We start from the raw sequence: 27,238 nt of genomic DNA on the forward strand, positions 1-27,238 counted from the left end.
AATGATAAAAATTTTATTTGTGAAGAAGTTCATGGAGTCATTACTAGTTAACGTTAAAGGGATTGTTGGCTCAGTAGAGCTCTGACTTTTTGTCAGCCTGGCTACAGTGCTGAAGAGAAACCTGGGCTTGTTCTTATTTTCTTCAATCAGTGACGAATAGTAAGCGGAGGGCTTTCTTATAAAGCAGCAAACTATTTCTCCAGGCTAAATGATGACCTTCTAAATTCGTGACACGCCATTTCCTCTCCAGCTTACGAGTTATCTGCTTTAGGCTACGTGTTTGAGAATTATACCACAGAGTCAGGGACTTCTGATTTGAGGCCTTAGTTTTCACAGGAGCTACAGTATCCAGAGTCGTACGTAGTGAGGAGGTAAAATTATTAACAAGATGATCGACCTCTGTTGGAGTAGCGTTCAGATAGCTGCTCTGCTCTATGTTGGTACAGGGCATTGAAGATGATAACAGTGGGTGGATTATATTCTTAAACTTAGTTACAGCTCTTTCAGAAAGACATCTACTGTGATAAAGTCTACCCTCCACTGCTGTGTAATCAATTGTTCTTCTTTAGCAAACAGCAAAATGGTGCATTGCCGCCACCAACTGGTGTGGAGTGTGGACCGAAATGACAAAAAAAAAAAAATAAAAAAATAAAAAAATAAAAATAAAATAAAATAAAATATTCAAATTCTCCCGAACAAATGGGTCTGCCTTAAAAACCAAAATACAGTCTGATAACTTTCACCTATAGAGCTCACACGAAATAAATCAAACAAGTCCAACTTCACTTTCGTATCGTCCAGCTTTTTGATCAGTTGCAATAAAACATGTTCTGTTGTTTCCTGTTCCCTACTGCAGTCACACTCCCCTGTACAGTGTTTACCTATTAAAAATAATGTGCTATTTAAGCCAGTGTGTCCAAATCTCAGTCGAGATATAATCGTCTCCTCTCTCCTGTTTCGTCCTGTACTTCTCATTTCCCCCACTTTCCTTTGGATGTTGTATAACCATCGTCCTTTCCTCTCCTACTCCCATTGCTTTTGCCACCTTTCCTTCATTTTGTGTCGTATTCTGCTCTTGAGCTCTGTCCTACTCACACTAATAACCATATCTACCATCGGTCTCCTTGTTGCGACTTTTGCTGTCCTATCTGCCATTTCATTTCCTTTATGATGCGCTGGTACCCATAAGAATGTGACCACAAGCCCCATCATAACAAGTCTGAACAATGTTTTGCTGGATCTCTATCAGAATGTCAGGTCTGCAGTCTGAGTGGCTGTAATCAATTCTTCTTCTTCTTCTTTCTTACATTTGTATTGGCGGTTGGCAAGTAATCAATTATTGTAAATGTAAATGGTTTTTATCCACTGTGGACTGGCTGCACATGGGACAAAATTAGCTGATAGGGACCACCTGCTGAGGCATGGGTGTGTCCAGAGGTGGCCTATCAGCTGTGTAAAGACCTTTTAAAAGCAGGCTAGCTGAGCACTGAAGGATGGAGGCTCCAGACTGGAAGAGGAATGCTAGATGGCCAGCGTGACACGGTGCCCTAGTTTGGACAGTGAGGACGACAGTGGGAGATGCTGCCTGTTATCGACCGCCGGGCAGAGGTGTACCTCTGCCGGCATATGTGAGTAATGCTTTCCCCACTGTCATATGCTGGGTGCAGCTGTGCTAGGAAAGGTTGACCATGGCTATAAGCCAGGGTCTCTTCCGGGATGAGTTTTCTGGCCTCTAGTTGTGTATTTGCAGGGTGCTGAGGGAAGGGGATCCATGGTGGCATCGCGTGAAGGATTCCGGTGTGAAATGGAAGCTGGGCTGGGATGTGGGCGGCCCAGTGAGAGGACAAGAGGGGGATAGGAGGCTCCTCCTCATCGGCCTAAGATGGGATGGCATGGACCCAACTCATGCAAAGGAATTTCTGGCCCGCTGGTGGACCCATAATGCATCCATGGTTGTGGGACATCACATCAGGGGATTTTAGTAAGTGTAGAAAATTGTATTTTTACTAGTTTTAGCATTGGGTTTGTTTATTCTGGGGGGGTTAGCTATAATAACGTTTTTATTGTGTATGTTTTTAAGGGTGGTTTTATTGGTGTTTTCTGGACTAGTAATAAACTGTTTCTGATCAGACCTGCTTCATCTCTGTGCCCTTGGTATCTGACTCGCTTGCTCCCCTTGTATTTTAAAGAATCTTTCTTTTTAGCACGACATTCTGGCGCGACCGCTTTAGTGTCCCCCGTTTGTTACATAATGTTGCTGTGTAAGTTGACAGGTAAGGCTCAGGAAGTTTGTTCTGGTTTGTCTGTGAAGGGCTGTTTAGTTTATGAAAATCTTAAGTGCTGTCCTGAAAGCCTATAAACTTGTACTTGAAGCCTATATGCAGCATTTTCAAGGTTTGAAAAGGACACGGGACCAATCTTACCTTGACTTTGCTACAGAGAAGGAAGCATGGCTAATGATTTGGCTTTGTCATGTGAGCTAATGCTTGTGGAGGAATTCAAGAACTGTGCCTGAGTGTATTGCTTTTTCTGTAAGTGAACAAAGGGTTTCCACTTTACAGCAGGCTGCCATGCTGGCAGATGAATTTTTGTTAACTCACAATATAAATGCTGTAGAATGTGACATCCCTTCTCACCATAATATACTTTGGAGTGCTTCGAGTGTGCCAGTTGTGAAGGCTGATACGGTTGTGGGTTCAAGACCCAAAGTAAAACATTCTCCTGCTACAAACCTGGCCACATTGCTACTGGCTGTTTGAAACTGAAACTCAAGCAAAAAGCACATTCTATTCAAAAAGGCTCTGGCTTGAAAAAAAGTTGTGGGTCCAGAACTGACAAAGAAGCCAAGCCTAATAAAAAGCCACATTTGGACCATTATTGCTCAATGGTGTAATGTGATCAATTTCAGAGGTTGACTAACTCTGAGCTGCCACCTGTTGACCATCTTCTGGGTCCCTCTGAATGACCTGCAATGTGACAGATTGTGTATACCCCAACCTCAAAGTGTTTCAGTAAGGTCTATTAGCAGCCCCAAGGGTTCTCCATATGTGTTGGCTCAAAACTCTTGGCAGACTCTATTTTGAGGAAACTGGGCAACCTCATTCAGTGTTTTGGACCATTGAGAACGTGTTGGCAGATTCCACAGGCTATGCCTAATTGTTAATATAAGGAGTGGTATGTAGTATATTCAAAATTTGGTTGTGATATGATGAAGCAGGTTTAAACGGAACAATCCTCACTGGGTGTGGAAGTTGCTGTATTTCTGGCATGAACAAGTGCTGCAAAACTAGACTGATGCTGCCACGACGAAGGTGATGTACCAATTAATAATGGATGATGAAGGTGAAGATAACAGACTTTGGCCATCTACGGCTTGATAAAGTGAACTGTTAATATGTGTATTACTGAAGTATAATGCACTGATGTTGTAAGAAGTGCGAAGCTGAATTGTAGAGAAACCCTTTTCTGACAAAATGTGTTTGTAATTTACTTTTTACTTTTTTTTTTTTTTTTTTTTTAAAACATCATTCTACCCTGAAATAAAGAACCCAGTTGAAAACCAGTTAAAATAATAAAATTAAAGAGATTCATCCCCATGATGCATGGGAACACACGTTATCACAACTGAAGGTCCAAAAGTACCTGAAGCCACTGCAGGGAGAGGTCAAAATTCAATTGACTCAGATCACATTCAACACTGGCTCTTATCTGCGGACAGAGGTGGAGCAACACCTGAAGAATGAGAAATTAAGCGTCAGAGTTCAGAAATGAAAGTGAGAGATAGACCTGAGCAAAAATCAAGGAATCCAACCAGGCAGCAAAGGTGTAGTAAGATGTGACCCAAAACTCTAGATGGATGACATTCCACTGATGAAAGTTGGATGATAATGAAAGATGAAACTAAAAGCATGTGTAACAATGGAAATTCACTTGAGCAGAATCAGTTTCTTGAATTCAGATTACTCCCCTGTGTATATAAGCCCTGTTTCTTTTGTTCTCTGTTGCATCGTCTGATTTCACTGTTCCGTTGCCTGTTTTGCCTGCCTGTTAGTTTACTTTCCCTCAGTATAATTAGCCTTCTGTTCAGTCTGCAACCCACAATAAAGCTGTTTATTTTGAGTTCAACCAGCATTTTGGGTCCTTCCTCCCTCCCTGCCTGCCTGCACACAGCCATGACAGTTTTAAGTTCATGATTTCATATTTAGTCTGAATAAAGCATTGGGAGTTTAGAAATGAAAGTGAAAGCTGCAAAACATGTTCTCTCTTTCAAAGGAACCTCAAACCTGCAGCGCTTCTGTTCAACACTGAAAAGTACAGATGATCATAATCACACAAATGTTGATCTCCTCTTTATAGCCTACAAACATGGTGCAATTTGTTAAAATATTTTTTTTACATTAATGCAGGATTTAAAAATTAAGAAATCTTAATCTGCTTATTGCTGACAATTATTTGTGCTGATTATGTTTTTGTTTTATATCAGTTGGACGGAAAAATAACAGTAAAAATTCATAGACAGAACTTATTTATAGTGCAAACAAAAAACAAACTTTCACTTTCAGCTGTTGTGATCTGTGACAGAGATGTAAGTGTTGTGTATTTGTCTGAATCTGGTTTCATTTCAGCTGTTTCAGAGTAAAAGCTGTTGTTAGCTAAATAAAAGGGATTCAGAGCATCATAGAAATGACTCCTAATGATTTCCTGAAATATTCCTGCTGTGTGTCAAACACTTGCAGCTTCTTTCAATTTGAACTGCAGTCGGCACTGAGGCTGCTGTCTGCTTTATGAATGATTCTATGAAGATATGCACAGTTTGTTGGCTTTGCAGCTGATGGTGACAGAGAGTACACTATGGATGTGGGCAGACAAGGAAGGCACTCTGCGTGTGGCAGGAAACCAGAAATGGTTCAATCAGGAATCTACTGCAGAGAAATCATAATTTAAGAAATAAGAAATCATTTGGTGCTGATGAAATTTCAAATACTGGTGCACATAGTGCAAGAGAGCTTTGTTGCTTTTGTAGCTAGTGATCTCTGTGTGTGGTGTGACTGTTTGCTCCTGCTCTTTGGAGAGGAGTGTGTTTCGATGACAAACTTTTTTTTTTATCTTTTCAGTTTAGTGACCGAGTCCTGGGTGGTGTTTTCCTTATTTAAAATGTGCAGTGTTGGGTAAGTTACTTTAAATTAGTAACTTAATTACATTACTAGTTACTTCTCTAAAAAAGTAACTCAGTTACTTCAAGTTACTCGTTACTTTCAGAGTAACTAGTTACTAGGGAAAGTAACTTTGGTTTTACTCAGAATTCTCTTGTTTGTGTTGCTTCCGTAACTGGATACCCAGCAAGATTGCCAGTCTTCTAGCTTGCTTACTTGCCACAAGTGCACTGTGCCACCTACCAACAGAAAGGAAAAAATAATGTGCACATTTCCACGAGAGAAATCCCACGCCTGGACCGTCGTTGACCGCCGCCATGATTCTAGCCTGCTTTTTACATCCAACACAAAAACTGCAGTCGTGGTGCTTTTGATTGTACTCAGAACTTGGAAATTCTGCCTTCTGAATAGGAAGATGTAGGTAACACCAGACTGCAGATGAGCTGCATACAGAGCTGGACTGGGACAAAAAAAATCGTCCCGGGCATTTTGACTATTATAGGAAAAATCATAAAGCCTTTGAATGAAAATAAACACTGTTGTGACAGTGATGTACACTGTTCTGATGGTATATATGTATTAATCTATCAATTGTTTGTTGTAAGACTCAGATAATTATTTTTTTAAAAGCGAGACATTTTAAATGAGAATAATAAAGTATTTCTTTGTGCCCCCCTTTCCCTGTTAATGCCCTACCTGGCCCCCTGGCAACACTTTGCTAGACCCGCCCCTGCACAGTTACCAGCTGTCAGCTACGTAGAAAAGGATCCTGCTGTTATTTGTCTCTCAGAAACAGTTCATAACTTCCCTTCAACTCATTCATGTCACCTAAAAGGTAAACCTGTTTCTACATCACCTGTTCAGCTCTGATGATTCAGTAAGGACATCTCCTGGTTTCATCTTCATGTTTCCCTCTCACCAGATAACCAAACCGATATCATGACCAGCAGCTTTACAGCTGTGGCTCCAGCAAACATCAGCTGATACTAGAAATTAATATTAAATAAATTCTAACAACAGCTGATCAAGCTTAAACGTGCTGCTGTTGTTTAACGCGACATCCGCTGGTTTCCTCTTTCTGGCGCAAAGTGGGCGATAAATAAACAAGAGAGAAAAGCCGATCAGCTGATCATTGATCAGTTTCGTGATTGAAGTAGAAACAGGAGAGGAGAGAATGAGAGAAGAAGAGGCAGCTGTGCAGCTTCAGCTTTGTGTCTTTTTCATTGTAGCTGAAGTCCGGGACAAACTGTGTTCCTTTTCACCTCAATACGAAACGCGTAATATTTTCTCTGAATACCAGACAATTCTGTTTTTTAGGGGACGGTTGGCAACTCTAATAATTAACCGTATGAACAAAATAAAGTTCAACATCAGTAACATAGCACCCACCCAGCTGTATAGAAACTCCGTCATGCTAGCTAGCACGCAGTACGAAAATGTCAGCATACCGAAAATAAACTCCACCTAAACTTGGTTTATATCTGACCCAGATAGACTGCAGGTCATAACTTCTTACCTGAAGTTCAGTTCACCTGACACGCGGACCGGCGGCCGCTTCGGGTCTCTCCTCTTGCCTCCCTTTTCCTTCATCCACCTGCTGGCCTCCACCACTTGCTAATGTTATTGAATCTGTGGAAGCTCCGCGATATCCACCACACGAAGTAACGAGTAACGAGCCTATCTAAATCCCAGTAACGAGTAACGCGTTCCTGGTTTTGGCATAATAACTAGTTACCGTGCTCGTTACCACAATAATAACGTAGTTACTGTAACGCAGTCCCAACACTGAAAATGTGATAGTGGTTTCACCATCGTTTAGTTTAATTAGTAATAGAAACATTAATAAACCTTTAATTTGACTCATTTTTTCAGCCTTGACACCTTTTACTCTCCCACAGCCCCTGGACCTTTTAGGGCAGTATCACAGTCCTCACTGCATTTTTGCATTTATATGTGGACAGATATTTTTTTTTTTTTTCAAAACTGCACGTGGACAGGATTTAAAAACAAAACAAACAAACAAAAAAACCCCGGAAAAACTCAATTTACAAAAATGCCTGTGCAACAATCCTCACTGCATGTGGATGTTGCTGTATTCCTGTCGTGAGAACTCCTGCAACACTGGATTGATACTGCCACTACGGAGGTCATGTACCAGTTGATAACAGATGATAAAGGCAAAGATTACAGACTGGGACTGAAGTGTGATGCACTGATGTTGTAAGAAGTACACAGCTGAACTGTAGAGAAACGGCTTTCTGACAAAATGTGTTTTTAATTTACATTGTTTACCCACTGAAAATGTCTGGGTTATGCCTAAAAGTCCATATCAGGAAACGGAAACGTTTAAATGAACAAATTCTGACAAGCAGATTCTGTCTAGCCAGAATTATTCCAGAAGCTTGCTGGTGGAAATGTCACAGTGAGTGTGTCTATTTACAGTGAAAGATGGTTTATTTAACAGTTCAGTGTGCAAACATCCCACTGTGATGTTGGTAGCAGAGATGGGCAGCAATGCGTTACTTGTCACCATCAGCTGAAAAAAGTACAAGTAACGCGTTACTGTAATCCGATTACTTTTTTCAGGTAACGAGTAAAGTAAGGGATTACTATTGCAAAAACGGTAATTAGATTACTCCTTTCTCGTAGGAACGCTGCGTTACTAAAACCGTGATTTTTTTTTTTTGATTTTTTGCGAGAATGTCTCATGACAATGACGTAAGCGAGTGCGACGTTCGTGACAACAGCTGTGTGCAGATCAACAATGGATAATATATCGAGTGTGGGAGAGAGTATGACCTTACTTTGAGTTTGATTCCATAAAAAGTGCACCGAGTGCGCTACGACGTAATGGGAAATTCACAGAGAAACTCGCGGATTCTTCCACTGACCGCTGCGGCACACCTGCACCAGGGCAAACCTCCGCCTACCCCACTCCTGCTTTACAGGTGAAAATAGAGCAACAGGACCGCTGAGTCTTTGATTTTATTTATTTTCTGCTGTGTTTTACTTGCATCTATTTAAAAGAGTGAGTGTAAAGACAAAAATATTTTATTTTATGTGCTGGAATGTGCAGAAAATAGGTTTAAATATTAAACAAATTTCTTCCAGTCAGAGAATGTTGCATATAATTTAATTTTGCTTGATGCATAAAGTTAAAAGATTAAAACTAATAAAACAAGTTTAAAAAAGAGACTTTTCCATTTTGTATGATGGATTATGCAGAAAAAGTAGAATTGGGCTGAAAGATCTGTCGCTTTATCACCTATTCAGGTTGTAAATCATGTTTTTAAAAAGTAACTAAGTAATTAATTACGTTTGAAAATAAGTGATCAGTAAAGTAACAGGATTACTTTTTGGGGAAGTGATCAGTAATTGGTTACTAATTACTTTTTTCAAGTAACTTGACCAACACTGGTTGGTAGTGCATCTGTCCTTTTCCGGAAGTAAACCAGTGCACCTCCCAAGAAATCCACTCCTTGCCTGTTCCTAGTGAAAGCAAAAGGTAAATAACGATTCTTGCAGGCGCACACTTCCTTCACGATCCTGCAGCTACTACCAAGCTTAATGCAATACTCCAGCACTGACTGTCACCTGACCACACCGTTAAGTAGCATTGCTCAAGATGGCGGATGATCAGAAGCAGCTGGACGCCAAATCAGTCGGATGCACCCGGCGCCTGTCTTCCTGAAGTGCAAACTTCTGTAAACAACACACCACGGTACGGAGAGGAAGAAAAAGGAGAGGAAAACACAATAACACAAACAGTGAGGACCGTCCGACCATGACAGGAAATGAAACTTGCCATGGGATATTTAACCAAATATTAGTGTGGGTGCATGCCTATATTTGAGCCTGAATGTAAATAAAGATAATATATACAATAGAATAAAATAGAATACAAATACTATATACAACTGAGTAAGAAAATACAAAAGTACAACTTTGTCAATTCAATTCAATTCAATTTTATTTATATAGCGCCAAATCACAACAAAAGTCGCCTCAAGGCGCTTTATATTGTACAGTAGATAGCACAATAATAAAGAGAAATTCTGTCAGAGAAAGAATTGCACATATAGCAGTCTTATTGCACGTGTGAGGGTTTGATCAGCTGCCAAAGTCTTTGTTGTGGAGTCTGACAGCAGTGGGGAGGAAAGACCTGCGAAATCTCTCCGTCCCACACCGTGGGTGCCGCAGTCTCCCACTGAAGGAGCTGCTCAGTGCTGTCACAGTCTCATGCATAGGGTGGGAGATGTTGTCCAACAGGGATGACAGCTTAGCCGCCATTCTCCTGTCACTCACCACCTCCACTGGGTCCAGAGGGCATCCTAGAACAGAGCTGGCCCTGCGGATCAGCCTGTTCAGTCTCTTCCTGTCCCCAGCAGAGATGCTGCCGCCCCAGCAGACCACTCCATAAAAGATGGCTGAGGCCACCACAGAGTCATAGAAGGTCTTCAGGAGTGGGCCCTCCACTCCAAACTGAGTCTCTGCAGCAGGTACAGCCTGCTCTGCCCTTTCCTGTAGAGGGCGTCTGAGTTATGAGTCCAGTCCAGTTTGTTGTTCAGATGAACACCAAGGTACCTGTAGCTGTCCACAGCCTCAATGTCCATACCTTGGATGTTCAGTGGTTGTAGTGGAGGATGTTTGTGCCTGCGGAAGTCTACCACCAGCTCCTTGGTTTTACTGGCGTTGATCTGGAGGTAGTTCAGTAGGCACCAGTCCACAAAGTCTTGAGTCAGTCCTCTGTACTCCTTGTCGTCCCCATCAGTGATGAGGCCGACTATTGCAGAGTCATCAGAGAACTTCTGCAGGAAGCACTGGGTGGAGTTGTGGGAGAAGTCTGCAGTGTAGATGGTGAAGAGGAACGGAGCCAGAACCGTTCCCTGTGGGACCCCCGTACTGCAGACGACCCTGTCCGACACACAGCCCTGAGTCCTCACATACTGTGGTCGGTCGGTGAGGTAGTCCAGAATCCAGGTAGTAATGTGACCATGTGTGGATTAGAGAAAATGTAAAATTGTTTTTTAAAGTCATTAAAGATGTATGCTGTACAATCATTCTACCCTGTAAAAAAAAAAAACATTTGAAAAGCAGTTAAGACAAAAATGAATGATTCATGCCCATGATGCATGGAAGCACACCTGTTACCACAACTTAAGGTCCAAAAGTACCTGCAGTCACTGCAGGGAGAGGTCAAAATTCAGTTGACTCAGACAACATTTAAATGTTTACTGGTAAAATTTCACCAGTGTATCTCTCATCAAGTGAGGCGGAGCAACACTTTCATTTCTGTCAAAATTCAGAAATGAAAGTGAGAGATGCACCTAAGCAAAACCAGTTTTTCTTTAAAAGAACACGAAACTGAGCTCGGTGAGCCTTTTGCTACAACAGTGCAGGGCTTCTGTCCAACACAGGAAACCAACCAGCAACAAAGGTGTGGTAAGATGTGCCACAAAACTCTAGATGGATGACATTCCAATGATCAAAGTTGGATAACAATAAAAGCTGATACTAAAAGCATGTGTAACAATAGAAATTCACTTGAGCAGAATCGGTTTCTTTTCAAAGGAACATTAAACTGAGCTCACTGATCCTTTCATATCATTACAGCAGAGCTTCTCTAACACTGGTGAGTACAGATGATCATGAATGAATTGTTTGAAAGTCCAAATGTGGATCCTCCTGCAGAGACAAGTTTACAACTAAATCTGTAATCTCAGGGTCATCTAGGTCTATCAGGTTTTCTTCAACAACAGCAGAGTCTTTACAAACATTGGTAAGTGAACTCATGACATTCACTTTCACAGCACTTTGTTCATTCACGTTGTTTTGAATAGAAATTGGGTCATATAGCCACAGATCCACTGTAGAAACAGTTGTGTCATTTCTCAGGAGTTTGGAGGTGAATCTTCATAGTCTGGATTTCAATCTGACTACTTTTTTATTGAATACTTACTGTTTTATATTTCTTTTACCTCTTAAAAGAAAAACTACCTGCAAACCATAAAGGTTGTAAAGGTTTTCTCATATTCCCAAAAGTTGATTCTGTTCATCTGGACGTAGCGTTTTCAGTGGGAGAAACGTTTCGTCACTCAAGTGACTTCTTCAGTCTCAGCTGACTGCAGGTTTCCCCAATCTTATAAACACTACGTTTGCATATTGACTGAAACTAGCACCTTGAAGGAACAATGGGCTGGGAGGTTAGTTCCTTGATCATCAATATGCAAATTCTCATGACCACTGATCAACAACCACTGATCAAAGCTCATTAATCAAAGCCCACTGATCAATGGCCATGAGTACCATTCACAGAGAATTGGGGAATGGCTGCAATCACAGCATTGTATGATGGCAAAAGATGTACCCTTAGGCCCCCTCCTCGATTCAGAGATGGTCTTTCCCTTTTCAAGTAAATGGCCTCCTTGACTCCCCATTCAAACCAGCGTTCCTCCCTGTCCAGGATGTGTACATCCTCATCGTTGAAAGAGTGTCCACTGGCCTGTAGGTGCGACTAGACTGTGGAGTCATGGCCTGACAAGGTAGCTCTTCTGTGCTGTGTCATCCGTAAGATGTAAGATGCTGTAGCAAGAAAACGGAGATCTCATCTTTGACAGCAGATACTTGAAATGGTTGGTAAGCCAGTAAAGACTTCAATTGACTATGTGCACGAGAAAATGCTAACTTCCTGGTTTGAGGCCGGATGTGGGGTTGCACATTTCCGGTAGCTTTACTTTGCGGTAAATCGCTACTGCGAAGATATACTCCAAAATCATGTCCAAAACTTGAAAACGGAAAGATCAAGTTAAGTTCCAAAGAGCAGAAGGTGGGAACACTCACCACTGTTGTGTCACAAAAAAATCTAATGATAGATTTTGACGTTTAACCACTTAAGCCCCACGTCTCCGGTACCGGGGGCAAAAAGGAGGAGATCACGTTTAATCGGTTATAACGCGGGTTGAGAAATATAAGTCCAGACATGTGTGGTATCCACAGAAACCTCAGAATCTCAGCTAAAATGTCATATAAACCATTTCTACAACCACCAAACACACCGAAAATAAGCCGCGATTAAACGAGCAGTTACGTAATTGCGCAGAAGTCCGCTAAACAAACAAAACCGAACCAGAAATTCTTCAGACTTCATGTAAGTAACCGGTTAAAGATAGGCTGGTTAGCTCCCAGAGCTATCACTGACTCCACACACCAAGTTTCACCAAGATCAGACCAAAATTCACTGAATTAGCCGCAAAAGAAGACCACAAAAACACACAGCGGCGCAAATGCGCTAAGACAGAAATTGGCTTACCGTCCCGATTATTTTCGCCGGTAGCCGGTAACCACGTGATTGACGTTTAAAGAGTTTAGATCGATCGGTTGTTTGCATCACTCAACACAAGCAGAACTGCATCACTGCAGCATAAGACACATCGTCCACATTCAGAAGCACATCTCTGTATAGTGACTGGTCTTATTCTTTAAAACAGGCAAATGTTCAGCATTCAAACTACAGGTGAACAACAGTCACAGATGTTTCCCGTTATGTCGATATCAGCTAGTCAAGTACACACCTACACAGCATGTTAACAAACCGTGAAAAAAGCCACACAAAAAATGAACGATTGGTGGTGAGGGTTTCTATACATTAGTATGTATGGAGGGTATGTTGTGACTTACCTTCTAAATTAAAAAGTGCAGTACTGGATGTCCACGATGTCCACGCATCAAAAAAATAAAATTGGCTACTTGATTTCACCCATCGCTGGTTATTTTTAGAACATAACACCCGCAATAAACGAGGGACAGCTGAGAAATATAACATTTGAATCCCTTTTCTCTTTTGCTCTGAGGCGTGGGGGCAAAATATCGACAAGTCCATGAACATCATTTACAGATATATTGGGTAAATGCCCAAGACATCTATAGAAATGTAAATTGACGCTTAATTCATTCATTTGGTTAACTTCCTTTGGACATTAAACAGGGCGCGAATAGGACACCGGAAACAAAGCTCCACACAGGATTTTCCGCACCGGAACTAGCATATGCTAACGTGCACATAGTCAATGGGGAGAGACCAGTAGCAGTGGAAGTTATGAAGGTATGTATTTATGATACAGGACAGTTTGGAGCTTAAGTGGACTGGTTGAAAGAGGTAAGACACCGAAGGGCAGCTTATACCTCTTGGTTAGCTTTATCCCCTTACCTGTTGGTCTGGGAATAGAAACCAGAAGAGAGACTAACCTGAGCTCTTAGTGCTGCACAGAACTCATTCCAGACAGGTGGAATTAAAGTCCATGATCAAAGACAATGTTCCAGGGGATTCCACACAGCTAGAAGACGTGGTCAGTCAAGAAGCTGGGCAGTTTCTAAAGCTGAGGGAGCCTCAGAAGAGCAACAAAATGGACAGCTTTGTAGAATTTGCCAATAATAGAGTTACCTGAGGAAGTAGTTAGACCAGCAATAAAATCCGACCAAGGCTGACCGGGTGTTGGAAGAGGTCTGAGCAATCCTGTAGGAGTTAAGCTGGTTGACCTATTTTGGGCAAAAACATAGCAGGCAGTAACATATTATTATACTTTCTTTACTAGGGATGACCACCAAAACAGATGGTGATAGTACGTTTTTTTCCCCCAGCATGATATGCAATTTAGGCAGTATCTGTCCAAAGTATTGTGGCGAGCTCAGACAAGGAGGAGACAGAGGTATTGTTTGGTCTTGCTTCCCGTGAGCTAGCCAGGGAGCACAGCCATTTATTTAAATCTGCGCAGGAGCACTGCTGCTAGCAAAACTGCTCCGCGCGGCAACCACAACAACAACAACACAAAATGGCGCTCTCTCACCCGGAAACACACAGTTGCAGAGAGAGCGTCACTCGTAACCATGGCAACAGAACATAAATGTCAATAACAAAACCCCGAACAGTCCTGGCCCGCTACAGTATTACTTGAGGGTGGACCTTTGAAGCCACATAGAGATTGTTGGGTCGATCGTTTCTAGGATCAGGCTTAGCCCACTGAACATCTTGTTCTTTAACTATTGCTTTGCAGCTCAACCAGATAGGCTATTTTAGAGTTGCAAGACCAGTAGGTTGTACTTTGCTGACTAATGACTAGGAAGCCATGAGTCATATACTGTCTTCCTAAAGTCATCCTAAAGACTACTATCCAGTGCTACCAATCTACATTCTCCACTAATGCCACCTTGCAATCTGCTGTGTCTTTCATATTGCACAAGATGTTGTCCACATGTGTGCACCTTCCTCCACTCTTGCATGTTACCCTTTGTTCCTCCCTCTTCTTATATTTCCACCCTTTTCACAAAATCTGCCAACATCTGTCCTTCTTCTTTTTTAGGTCATTAATACCATACCTACCCAACACCACTTCATCACCTCTGTTTCCTTCATGCCAATTAAAGTTTGATCCACTCACCACTCTCCCCCACTGGGGACACTCTCTGCCACTTCATCCAAGATGCTCCAGAATTCTTCTTTCTCTTCAAACTGACATGCAGTTTCCAGGCATTTGCACTGACAACATCCAACATCACCCCTTAAATTTCTAGCTTCAACCTTGATATTATCTGACACCTATGGCTGGTCTTTTTATCAAACAGATGTAAGACTAAAAAAACAACAACTGTGTGATACTGAGTGTTTAGAGCAGTCTGAAGTTTGAATGTTGGGCTCAAAGGAATTACTTTCAAATACACTGACCACTTTATTTACTTAATTATTAGTATTTGAGCCTTTGGTCATGTTTAGCATAAACATACACAAGTAGAAAGAAGAAGAACTTGTGACTGGAAAGAAGGAAAAGCAGAATAGGTCCACTCAAAACAGAATTAATACTGAATTTAAAATAAAATCATTTTCTTTTCTTCCTCACTCAGAGTGCAGACATGTCTGCTGCCAGCTGTCTTCTATCTGAAGATCAGTTTCTGTGCTCCATCTGTCTGGATGTCTTCACTGATCCAGTCTCCACACCATGTGGACACAACTTCTGCAAAAACTGCATCAGTCAACACTGGGATATCAGTGAGAGGTGTCAGTGTCCTGTGTGTAAAAAGGTCTTTCAGACCAGACCTGAGCTGCACACCAACACTTTCATCTCTGACATGGTTTCTCAATTCAGACGGAAAGTCAGCAGCAGCGGCTCAGAGCAACAAGCTGCCAAAACAGGAGAAGTTCCCTGTGACATCTGCACTGGAACCAAACTGAAGGCCCTGAAATCCTGCCTGGTGTGTCTGGCCTCCTACTGTCAGACTCACCTGGAGCCTCACCTGACAGCTTCACGTCTGAAAAGACATCAGCTGATGGATCCTGAGGAGAACCTGGAAGGCAGGATATGTGTGAAGCATGATCAACCTCTGGAGCTGTTCTGTAAGACCGATCAGACATGTGTCTGCATGCTCTGCTCTGTTATAGACCACAAGACACATGCGTTTGTTCCTTTGAGAGAAGAATATGAAGGAAAGAAGGCAGAACTGGGGAAGACTGAGACTGAAATTCAACGAATGATCACGAAGAGACGAATGAAGATTTGGAACATCAAAGAGTCAGTGAAGAAGAGTAAAGATGCTGCAGGCAGAGAGAAAGCAAAAGGTGTTCAGGTCTTCACTGCTCTGAGGAAGACTCTCAGGAGATATTTGAAAAAGTTCATAAAGGAGATTGAAGAGAAACAAGAAACAACAGAGAAACAGGCTGAAGGTTTCATCAAAGATCTGGAACAGGAAATCTCTGAGCTGTCGAAGAGAAGCTCTGAGGTGGAGCAGCTCTCACACTCTAAAGATCACCTCCACCTCCTCCAAAGCTTCTCATCCCTGAAAGCTGCTCCAACCACCAAGGACTGGACAGAGGTCAGTATCCATCCACCATCATATGAGGGCACTGTGGTGAGAGCTGTTGGTCGGCTGAAGGAGACACTCAGTAAAGACATGAAGAAGCTGTTTGAGGCTGAGCTGAAGAGGGTCCAGCAGTATGCAGTGGATGTGACTCTTGATCCTGATACAGCACATCCTTATCTCATCCTGTCTGATGATGGAAAACAAGTACACTGTGGTGAAGAGGAGAATGATCGTCCAGACAACCCAGAGAGATTTTCTGCGGAGCGTCTTGTTTTAGGAAAGCAGAGTTTCTCTTCAGGCAGATTTTACTTTGAGGTTCAGGTTAAAGAAAAGCCTGACTGGGTTTTAGGAGTGGCCAGGGAGTCAGTCAACAGGAAGGAAGTCATCACACCGAGTCCTGCGAATGGTCTCTGGACAGTAGGAGTATATGAAAACATTTGTGGAGCTCTTGAAGATCCTACAGTCCCACTCTCTCTTCAGCGTGGTTCTGAGAAGGTTGGGGTGTTTGTGGATTATGAGGAGGGTCTGGTCTCCTTTTATGATGTAGATGATGTAGATGTGATCTACTCCTTTACTGGCTGGTGCTTCACTGAGAAACTCTACCCATTGTTCTGTCCCAAAGTTAATGTTGATAATGATGATGAGAACAGTTGTGGTAAAAAATTTAAACCTCTGATCATCTGTCCTGTCAATCAGTCAGTCTGATAGTTTACCATGGGGAAATTGGACCATACACAGAGTCATCTCAACCTTTCAGCTGACACAGAAAAGAAGTCATAAAAAACATAACTGAGAAAACTGCAGCTGCTGTTACAGTTAGAAGCTGCAGATTAATCCGGTAAGCTGAGTTGAGTCAGTTGAGTTTTTGTTAAACTGTTTTCAAGTTGAAAAAAATGATTACAATATAACAAAATAGAAACTCTCCTTTTCTTTTGCTTTCAGTGTTCAAAGGCACAGACATTAAAGCATATACTGTACACACATTTGAGGAAACATGTTAATATTTTATTATTTTCATTCACCTTTTCTTAAATATCAAAATCAGGATTGAGAAAATATTTTTTTTTTTAAATATGTACACCATGCTTTTTCAGAATATAATAAATACAATTCTAAACTTTTATTTCTTCTTTGATGATAATCAGCTGGTGAACTTCAGCCTTTTTACCTCTGAAGTGACAGCATGACCAGTTCTTTTAGAAAAACCCACAGTTACGCCAATAGCATGAAAACTATCATATGTAACGATGTAAAAGAATGAGTATGGTTTTGTTGTTGTTAAATTCCTGTTAAACTTGGGATCGCAACCATGGGTTTAGTTTGAAACTTTTATTTTGAAAATCCGCAGCGGAAGTCTGCTACTGGTAAACTGGTTTTCCCTGAGCTTATCCGTTAGTAGCAATGAAGCTTTTGCTGTGGTAAGTTCTTCCTCAGTCCACTCTGACTGAACATGAGTTTAAAACATATTTGAAGATCCTCATTGAGGTTAACATGACAGTGCATTAACAGCATGAACTGCCCATACAGTAGCATCTGAGTAGATTTCAGTTTTATGATCTTGTTTTGCAATTAATGGGTTAGACGCTGGTAGGAAAAATGGACACGTTGAGCTAGCGGCTAACAGCTAGAGGAGACTGTCGTGTCTAATAATTTGAAACTTCTCTTGATAGTTTGGGCGGAATTCTATTGCTGGAAACCCATGGTTATTCATGTCCCATGTTATTGCAGGTATGTGTATTTTGAAACATGTATTTGGTTGAGCTGCAGGCTAATTCTGTTTAAGAAATACTGCTTATTAAGTTTTGCCCAGTAGATGGCAGCATTGTTCCATTTACTATTGTACATGAAAGGAAATTTTGGCTTTGGTCTGGAAGTTTATTTATATTCACATGAATGTGCATTTAAGTGAATTTATTTCTCTTCTTTTTTTTTTACCTAAGCCACAATGCAGTAATATTTTATTTTCCGTAATAAGTTTTGTTGCCATTTTATTTTTCGATCAATATTTGGTTTTTATTTATTTTGAGAAAATTAAGAGTTCCACTATACGATCATTAGCTTATCTGTTAGTAGCAATGAAGCTTTTGCTGTGTTTGGGCGGAATCCTGTTGCTGGAAACGCATGGTTATTCATGTCCCATGTTATTGCAGAGACCCACAAAAGGGGAATAAACCACGCCCGAGCTCTACCCATCTCGAGTCCAGAGAGTTTTACTCATACAGCACCGGACATAGAGACTGAGGGGGGTTACAAATACATGTCATAAATAAGTTTGGAAAATGCAATTTTTTTCTTAATTTTGAACATTCAAACATCTAGCTAGCTAACTTTTAGTTCATTATTTTTTCTCTCTGATGTTTAGCCCCGATTAAGACAACAAAAATGCAGCACTTTAAATGAAAATGCAGCAGAGGGCGCTCTTAGCCAGGCCCACTCTGTTCTTTATTTAAAACATTTAAATCATTGTGTGTGTTTGATTAGTGATTATTCAGCTCATCAGAGCTGCTTCAGTGTTTCACTCTGTTTTTTCTTTATTCCAGCACATGTTGGCTTTATTTTGGAATTCTTTCCTCTTCTCCTCTAAGACATCTTTGAACTAGTTTTTGTGTTTGTCATGGTTCATGTCCTAGTTCTATACTGGTGTTTCTTCAGCTCAGTTTTCCGCAGTATAGTCTCTGTGTCTTTCAGCCTTCCCAGTCACAAACCCATGACTGTCTGTTTTCTCCCTAGTCCCAGTGTCAAGCCCACGTGTCTTAGTCATGCTCTCAGTGTTTGTACTTCCTGCTTTGTTAATCTTCCTTCTCATGTATATTCTGTTCAGTTTTGCTTCCCCTGCGTCGTCATTCAGTTTAGTGTCAGCTGTGTTCCCACCTGTGGCCTGTTCCCTTGTTGTTCTCTTTGTGTGTATATTGTGTGCATTTCTCTCTGTTGTGTTCTCACTCATGCTTGTGTCCTCTCTTTCAGTATGTGTTTCATGATATCACAAAAACATGACTCGTTAACTTACAAGTTGATGTAAGAGAACAACCACAAGTGATGTTGTTCGGCAATCAGCTGAGCCAGCTTCATATTTTACTGGACCTGAGGAATTAAATAACTTACTAACTTATGTTAGCAAAGTTTCTGTCAGCTGAATATTTTGAATTGTGTACATGGTACAAAAAAATACATTTAAAGTTCCATTAAAAGAAAAACAATTTTATAAAAATATTTAAAAACCATTTTACACCCCCCTGCACACCCCCTGTTTTTTTCCTTTTACTTTCACTTTCACCAGTACTGATCTGTGACAGCAGAGATAAGGCTGGTTGGGGGGAAGGTCTGAAACCGCTCAATTTCAGCTGTTTCCCAGTAACAAGTGTCGTTAAGTAAATGAACGAGAAATAGACCAGACTTCAAGAATCAAGAGACTCAGAAAAACCCCAACAAAATAGAAACAATCCTACTGTGTGTCAAACACTTCCTTAGCTTCTTCATTCAACGTGTAGAATTGCAGCTCTGCACCTAGGCTGCCACAATCTGTGGAATGAAGAAAGTGCATGCATGGTTTGTCTGGCTTTGCAGCTGCTGCGACGGGCTGATAGAGAGCAGCCAGACTTCTGTGTCTAAAGATTAATCATCAGCTGTGTCGTTCACTGTCAGAGCCTAAAACACGGTCCTGAGCTGAGTCATTTTCACATATTTATTCGCTCTTAAAGTTGAAACTAAGTAAAGGTAAGTTTCCTTCTTCCCTGTACAGGTACAAGAAAAAGAGGGCAACACAGGGGACTTTCAGGCTGTGGCACAAAAGCTGTGAAAGCTCCAGCTGACCCTGTGGACTCATTTAACGAGCAGTTGAAAACTTCTCTGTTATTATTGCGTTAAAGCCTGTTTTTATCCTAATTTTAACACATTTGTATTGCTATTAACTGTGTTTTAATTTTTGATTTTATTTTATTGAGATTATTTCTAGTTTTTACTTACATTAAGAAATGTTTTAAAGGGCTGCAGAGGATATAGATATTTTGGTCCTGCGTCTCTTACCTAGCGTTCTGTGTTTTTTGAGCTTTGAAGTTTTATTTAGATATCTTTAGATTGTTTCTTAACTTTACACTTCATAAATGAAATGAAATGTAATATTCCTAAGCTTTATTCAGCTTTACGTTTATTTATCACCTTGTATATTAAACAGTAAAATACTGGCAGCAGGCTGAATATTGTACTCAACACTAAAAATCTTAGAAATATGTTATCTAACCACATATTTTGTTTGCATGGCAATACTGTGGCCTCCAGTAACATTGTGAGGAATCTTGGAGTCCTTTTTGACCAGGATGTGTCCTCTAGTGTGCATGTTTATCACTTATGTATGGCTGCTTTCTGGCATTTGCATAGTATCTCAAAAATGACAAGGCCGACCCAAAAAACTTTCTAAAACTGGAATAAAAACTAAAATCATCAATTGTGTAATTACATTCAACTTTCATTTAACATGCGAGTGAAAAAAGAAAGGATTTTCAGTTTTTTCCAAAAACTCAGTGAGCTTTTACCCAGAAAACGCTGATGTTTCTGCACAAAATTGTTATATTGGTTCTTCTTTGCACAGTTCAGCTTTAGGCTGCATTTCTTGATAAAGCTGCGGATTGTGATATTGTACAATGACTTCTGAAGTTCATCTAAGGCCATGAGGCTCTGTCAGTCACAATAGCATGATGATTTTGAATGCAATACCTCCTAAGGACTTAAAGGTTACGCACATTCAGCAGTGGTTTCCTTGCTTGACCTTTACGCACTGTGATTTCTCCCGCCTCCCTGAATCTCTTCACAATGTTATGTACCATAGATGATGAGAGAAACAATGTTTTTATATTGAAAGATAATTTTCTCATGAAGTTCCACAAACACTGGTGAGCTACAACCCCTTTTGCAAAGACTGAACCTTTGGGTATAAAGGAGCATCCACCAATCTTGAAAACCTGCACCTGATATCAGTTAACCTTCTAATTGAGAGCTTCACAGATTGTTACTTGTCACTACATTTACAGGGTTATTTTGAATCTGTGTTGAGGGCATCATTGTCTAAAATTGTTTAAGAAATAAAATACACTCAAGTGCATTATGTGCACTAAGAGTAAATATGTTTTGTATACCAGAATCTGCTAACTCAGCAGCCATACTGGTTGATCCTGACATAAAAAAAAACATGCAAAAAGCAACAGAGACAGTGGTACCAAAATTTCAAAGAGAAACTAACATGGTGAATGTAAAAACCACTGTATGAAATTCTTTATTAGAGTTCTTGATAGGACAGGAACACAACTTGTGTTCCTTGGTCCAGGGCCTTGGACCAAGGAGTAGGGTAAGTTGCCAATATCTAAAAGAATGAAGATAAATACCACCATATCCATATATCAACACAAAAAAGGTAAAGAAAGCATCAAAAAAGAAGTGACATAGAGAGTTACGCTGGACATAGTTAAGTCCTGCATAAAACCTTTTGAGATCAAACGCAACAGACTTACAGACTAAAGCAGATTACGGTCTGGAAGGATCAGAATCAGAAACTAAATAAAATCCATAGATTTAATTAAAACTGAATTTAAAATAAAATTATTTTCTTTTCTTCCTCACTCAGAGTGCAGACATGTCTGCTGCCAGCTGTCTTCTATCTGAAGCTCAGTTTCTGTGCTCCATCTGTCTGGATGTCTTCACTGATCCAGTCTCCACACCATGTGGACACAACTTCTGCAAAAACTGCATCAGTCATCACTGGGATATCAGCTACAGGTGTAAGTGTCCCATGTGTAACAAGTTGTTCAGGATGAGACCTGAGCTGCACATCAACACTTTCATCTCTGAGATGGTTTCTCAGTTCAGACGTGAAGCTCAGCAGAAAGTCAGCAGCAGCAGCTCAGAGCAACAAGCTGCCAAACCAGGAGAAGTTCCCTGTGACATCTGCACTGGAACCAAACTGAAGGCCCTGAAGTCCTGCCTGGTGTGTCTGGCCTCCTACTGTCAGACTCACCTGCAGCCTCATCTGACAGCTTCATGTCTGAAGGGACATCAGCTGATCGATCCTGAGGCGAAGCTGGAAGGCAGGATATGTGTGAAGCACGATAAACCTCTGGAGCTGTTCTGTAAGACCGATCAGACATGTGTCTGCATGCTCTGCTCTGTTATAGACCACAAGACTCATGAGTTTGTTTCTCTGAGAGAAGAATATGAAGGAAAGAAGGCAGAACTGGGGAAGACTGAGGCTGAAATTCAACAGATGGTCCAGAGGAGACGACTGAAAATTCAGGAGATCAAAGAGTCAGTGAAGATGAGTAAAGATGCTGCAGACAGAGAGAAAGCAGAAGGTGTTCAGGTCTTCACTGCTCTGAAGGAGTCTGTTGACAGACGTCTGAATGAGCTCATAAAGGAGATTGAAGACAAACAAGAATCAACAGAGAAACAGGCTGAAGGTTTCATCAAAGATCTGAAACAGGAAATCTCTGAGCTGATGAAGAGAAGCTCTGAGGTGGAGCAGCTCTCACGTTCTAAAGATCACCTCCACCTCCTCCAAAGCTTCTCATCCCTGAAAGCTGCTCCAACCACCAAGGACTGGACAGAGGTCAGTATCCATCCACCATCATATGAGGGGACTGTGGTGAGAGCTTTGGTGAGAGCTGTGGGTCAACTGAAGGCAACACTTGATGAAGAGTTTGAAGACTTGTTTGAGGCTGAGCTAAAGAGGGTCCAGCAGTATGCAATGGATGTGACTCTTGATCCTGATACAGCACATCCTAATCTCATTCTGCCTCATGATGGAAAACAAGTACACTGTGGTGATGAAGAGAAGAGTCTTCCAGACAACCCAGAGAGATTTTCTATGTTTCTTTGTGTTTTAGGAAAACAGAGTTTCTCTTCAGGTAGATTTTACTTTGAGGTTCTTGTTAAAGAAAAGACTGACTGGGCTTTAGGAGTGGCCAGAGAGTCAGTCAACAGGAAGGAAGACATCACATTGAGTCCTGAGAAAGGTTACTGGACTATAGCGATATATGAAAATATTTGTGTAGCTCTTGAGGATTCTGAAGTCCGTCTCCCTCTTCACTCTGGTCTTGAGAAGGTGGGGGTGTTTGTGGATTATGAGGCGGGCCTGGTCTCCTTTTATGATGTAGATGATGCATCTCTCATCTACTCCTTTACCTGCTGCTCCTTCACTGAGAAACTCTACCCATTCTTCTGCCCAGGTGATAATGATGATGGTAAAAACTCTGCACCTCTGATCATCTGTCCTGTCAATCAATCAGTCTGATCTTTTTTTTAATTGTGTATTAAACCGACACATAGAAGTCCTAAAAACAAAATTCAGCAAACTGCAAATGTTGATTACCTTATTTAGAAGAGACCAAGAGGACACTCCTCAGATGCATGGCACAGCAAAGGATAAGCAGCTCATCAGGACCACAATAAGCTGTACATTTGCACCTAAAGGAGAAAAGGAATTCTTTAGAGAACATTAATATTTCCACTTTGAACTGTGAGGACAGATGTTTGAAAGAGAAGCCATCTATATTCCAGTGTGAAAGACAGTCATTCACCAGACATGACAGCAATTGTCAGGTACTTACAATACAGTCTTGAGATCCATGCCCACGTGATTTATTCCCCACACACACCTTGATCCACGTGACCTTAATAACTCAAATGATGTCTGTGAAGGTTTTCAGTCATCCAGGTCTGCATCTAAAGGACAAAGGTCACTCTTTCGAGGTTGCCAATGTTCACATTTTGGACAGAGAAGACAGATGGTTTGAAAGAGGAGTAAAAAAAGCCATTTATGTTCACTGTGAACGACCATCTTTGAACAGAGGTGGTGGTTTACGACACCAACTGTCTGCCAACCAAGTCATTCAAGCCAGGCCAGAGATAAAATCCCTCCTGTTTGTCCTTGGTCTGGCCCTGGGCCTCCTCCCAGTGGGACATGCCCGGACACCTCACCCAGGAGGCGCCTGCAAGCAATCCTTGTCAGATTCCAGAACCAACTCAACTGTCTTCTTCCATTGTGGAGGAGTAGCAACCCTATTCTGAGCCCCTCCCAGATTGCCGAACTCTTCGCCCTCAGACTTGGAGGTGTTGATTGTCATTCCTGCCACTTCACAGTGGCTTCGGCTGCAAACTGCTCCAGGGTGAGCTCGAGGACACCACCTGATGAAGCCAACAAAACCACATCATCTGCAAAAAGCAGATATGAGATACTGAGACCACACAAGTGGAAGTCTTCTGCCACTTGGCTATGCCTAGAAATTCTGTCCATAAAAATTTTGAACAAAATTAGTGAAAAAGGGCAGCCTTGGCAGAGTCCAACACCCTACAAGCCATATGACATCCAGAGCTTTCAGTAACTCAGAGCGAACTTCATCCACTGCACAATCGCACCACTTTCCCGTCCTGACCTGGTTTGCCAGAATCTCTTTAAGTCTAAAAAGTCTTTTTCACTGGCCTCTTTGAACTCCTCCCACACTTAAGTTTTTGCTTCAACCACTGTCCAAGTTGCATTCCACTTGACCTGTTGGCACTCATTGACTGCCTCCAAAGTCCCACAGGCTAGGCAAGCCCGATAACAGACTCCTGCTTCAGCCAAATGCAGCTCAGGGCAGCAGCTTCAGTAATGGAGGTGCTGAACATGGTCCATTCTGACTCAAAAACCGCAGTCTCCCTCTAAATGCTGTCAACCTCTGGCTGTCTGCCAGAGGTTGGAGCTAAAGATCTTGTGGACGGGGGCCCCTGCCAGGAATTCCCAGCACACCCTCACTATATGTTTAGGCACATGAGGTATGTCCAGTATCCTTCCCCACCACCGGATACACCTCACCACTAGATGGTTATCAGTATATGGCTCAGCACCTCTCCTGACCCGAGTTTCCAGAACATCCAGCCGCAGATTTGATGATATGATTACAAAATCGCTCATTGACCTGTGCAGGGAACAAACCCTCTCATCCACTGGGAAAAAGGAACAGGCAGCAAGCTGAGGAGATATTAGGATGAAGCCTGAAACCCACTAAACCGACTGAAGCTTACTATTGAAGTAAATGTGATCAGTTTCAGTGTTATTCACTAAGCTGTTGCAAGTCATCTGATTTCCATCAACAGCTAAAAAGATCCATTTCAGCAAGTCCAACTTTTTTTTAATAAGCCTTAAATTTGCTAAGAACTGCACAATTTTCAGGACTCTATTACTGAACTGTGATCCAGTCATGCAGGAACAATGGATGCAGGCAATCCAGAAGTTCCACTGGTGGCTATAAGGATTTTTCCCCATTGTATTTCATATTTGAAATGCAGCAATGAAAGCACTATTGGGGGATGCTCAGAGGAAGAAGAGAGTGGCTGGCACAAAGAAATGTCATGGTCCCAAGTCTTCAACATTTCAGTTCTGTTCATTATTAAGATTTTTTCTGCTTATTTAAATGTTTTATTCTTGTAATTTTGAGTTTGTATTCTAGTTTCTATCTCATTTTGTTTTCCATGATTTCATTCCCAGTTTTGATTGGGTCTTCCTTTGTTATTTGTAATTAGTTATTATTTATACTTGATCCCCTGGGTTTGAATTTTCCTGCCATCCTGTTTTCCCTGTGACTGTGAAGTCTGTGTTTCTGTGTTTGATGTTCCCATGTTTTATTTTGATAGTCTCCTGTCTTGTGTGCATTGTATTTAGCTTTGCTTTCCCTGTCTTTAATTAATTAATTGTCTTTAATTTTAGAGGTGTTCTTTGATGATCCCCATTTCCCTACTTGCCTTGTTTCTATTTATATCCTTTGTCTCCCCTCAGTTCTTTGTTGGGAAGAAAAGGAAAAAAACACCACGCAGGAATCTTAGTAATGAAAATTAAACCGAACCTTATTGATTCCTTCCAAAAAACTAAAGAAGTTAGAATTAAGATCTTGGGCTCATATTGCATTTTGTAAGAGTAATTTCTTTGGTGGCATTCGAGGGGTTTTTGTATTCTCCACACTCCATACCAGTTGGTGGTCATAATGCACAATTTTTCTGTTTGTCAGCCAACAATAGAAACTAATAAAAAGGGAGAAAAAAAAGAACTCCGCAGCTTCACGAACAAAGAAGCCATCATTCATGTTAGTGCAGTACTGCAGTAGATTCTCACTCTTGCAGGGAGCTGTGATCTCATTTTTAAAGCAGTGACAGCACAGCCTCTATGATGGACAGTTTCAGTTTACTGTGTTAAACTGAGTTACACCACGGCAGCAACTTAAGCACTGTTTAAAACCGCTGGTGCGTCATTAGCACGAAACTTAATGTGAAGATGTCTGATTAAGAGAAGCCGTGTCAGGAAAAGAGATCCCGGATGTGCTGACCCTGGTCTTTGACAACAAGTTGGAGGTGGTTTGCTGGACTGATGAGAATCTTGTGTCAATTTACAAATACCTTATGTGACAGAATCATTCAAACAGAGAGCTGTGAAGCTAAACTTACTCCTCATTACACCGAGTATTCCTCATGAAACTACGAACACTGGATCCAACTTAAAAATAAATCAAAAGGTGAAATAGATTCCTGAAACTGTCTAAGTAGAGCTAACAATAGAAAACATCACCAGTCTTGTCAAAGTCTTGTTCAGATTACATCAACACAGCTTGTTAAAATTCACTGTGCATTAAACAAATAAAGATGAGCTCTAAACGAGGTGTATTCATGTAGAGATACAGACTCCACTCAGATTCATTTCTCAGTTCACTGTGTGGTAGAAATCTCTGAATGAGTTTATTTCTCCTGTTCCTGTCAGATATTCAGCAGACAGCTGAGGGTCTATACATCAGTGTGTAGTGTTTAATGTTTTAGATTTGACTGTGAATTTAAATCTTTGATTCATAGAAACTTTCTGTTCATGGGTGTCATTAAATCAAAAGTAGACGTTTCTGCTGTTGTTGTAATAATAAAGTCTGATTTCTCTTGATAAGGTCTTTATAAAAACACATCTCTTTTGAGCATTAAAACATGAAGTGATCAGGGTAATATGCTATAATAAAGAGTTTAAAGACTTCATTTCCAGCTGTCTGCAGATGTTCTAGTTCACATCGAGAGGTGAACAGCCGTACTGTAAACCCTGAGCTCGTGGGAAAACGAGACTGAGCTTCACAGCGGCCTCACAGTTACATTGTGATTTTTATACACACAGGTTTAAATGGTTTAAATTAAGCATAAAGCTCAGAGCGCCCTCTGCTGGATTTTCACTCAAAGTGATACATTTACAT

The 27,238-nt window shown here is 41.2% G+C and overlaps 2 protein-coding genes and 1 long non-coding RNA gene across 3 annotated transcripts; all 3 read left to right on the plus strand.

Annotated features, from left to right (window-relative positions):
• Nucleotides 1-10,493: 10,493 nt before the first annotated feature.
• Nucleotides 10,494-15,026, plus strand: LOC112843884 (uncharacterized). The gene is made up of 4 exons (XR_003216420.1): nucleotides 10,494-10,590; nucleotides 10,767-10,785; nucleotides 10,877-10,932; nucleotides 14,510-15,026. It is a non-coding gene; the product is annotated as an uncharacterized LOC112843884 (long non-coding RNA).
• Nucleotides 15,027-15,056: 30 nt separating this feature from the next.
• Nucleotides 15,057-16,706, plus strand: LOC109196798 (E3 ubiquitin-protein ligase TRIM39-like). Its single transcript, XM_019351218.1, has one exon. It carries the CDS (start codon nucleotides 15,057-15,059, stop codon nucleotides 16,704-16,706), a length of 1,650 nt encoding a protein of 549 aa, XP_019206763.1.
• Nucleotides 16,707-19,575: 2,869 nt separating this feature from the next.
• Nucleotides 19,576-26,687, plus strand: LOC109196933 (E3 ubiquitin-protein ligase TRIM39). Its single transcript, XM_019351536.2, has 2 exons — nucleotides 19,576-19,715; nucleotides 21,616-26,687. Exon 2 carries the CDS (start codon nucleotides 21,625-21,627, stop codon nucleotides 23,275-23,277), a length of 1,653 nt encoding a protein of 550 aa, XP_019207081.1. The 5' UTR covers nucleotides 19,576-19,715; nucleotides 21,616-21,624; the 3' UTR covers nucleotides 23,278-26,687.
• Nucleotides 26,688-27,238: the final 551 nt, after the last annotated feature.

This window comes from Oreochromis niloticus, linkage group LG23, assembly GCF_001858045.2.
Source record: "Oreochromis niloticus isolate F11D_XX linkage group LG23, O_niloticus_UMD_NMBU, whole genome shotgun sequence".
Classification (NCBI taxonomy): Eukaryota; Metazoa; Chordata; class Actinopteri; order Cichliformes; family Cichlidae; genus Oreochromis; species Oreochromis niloticus.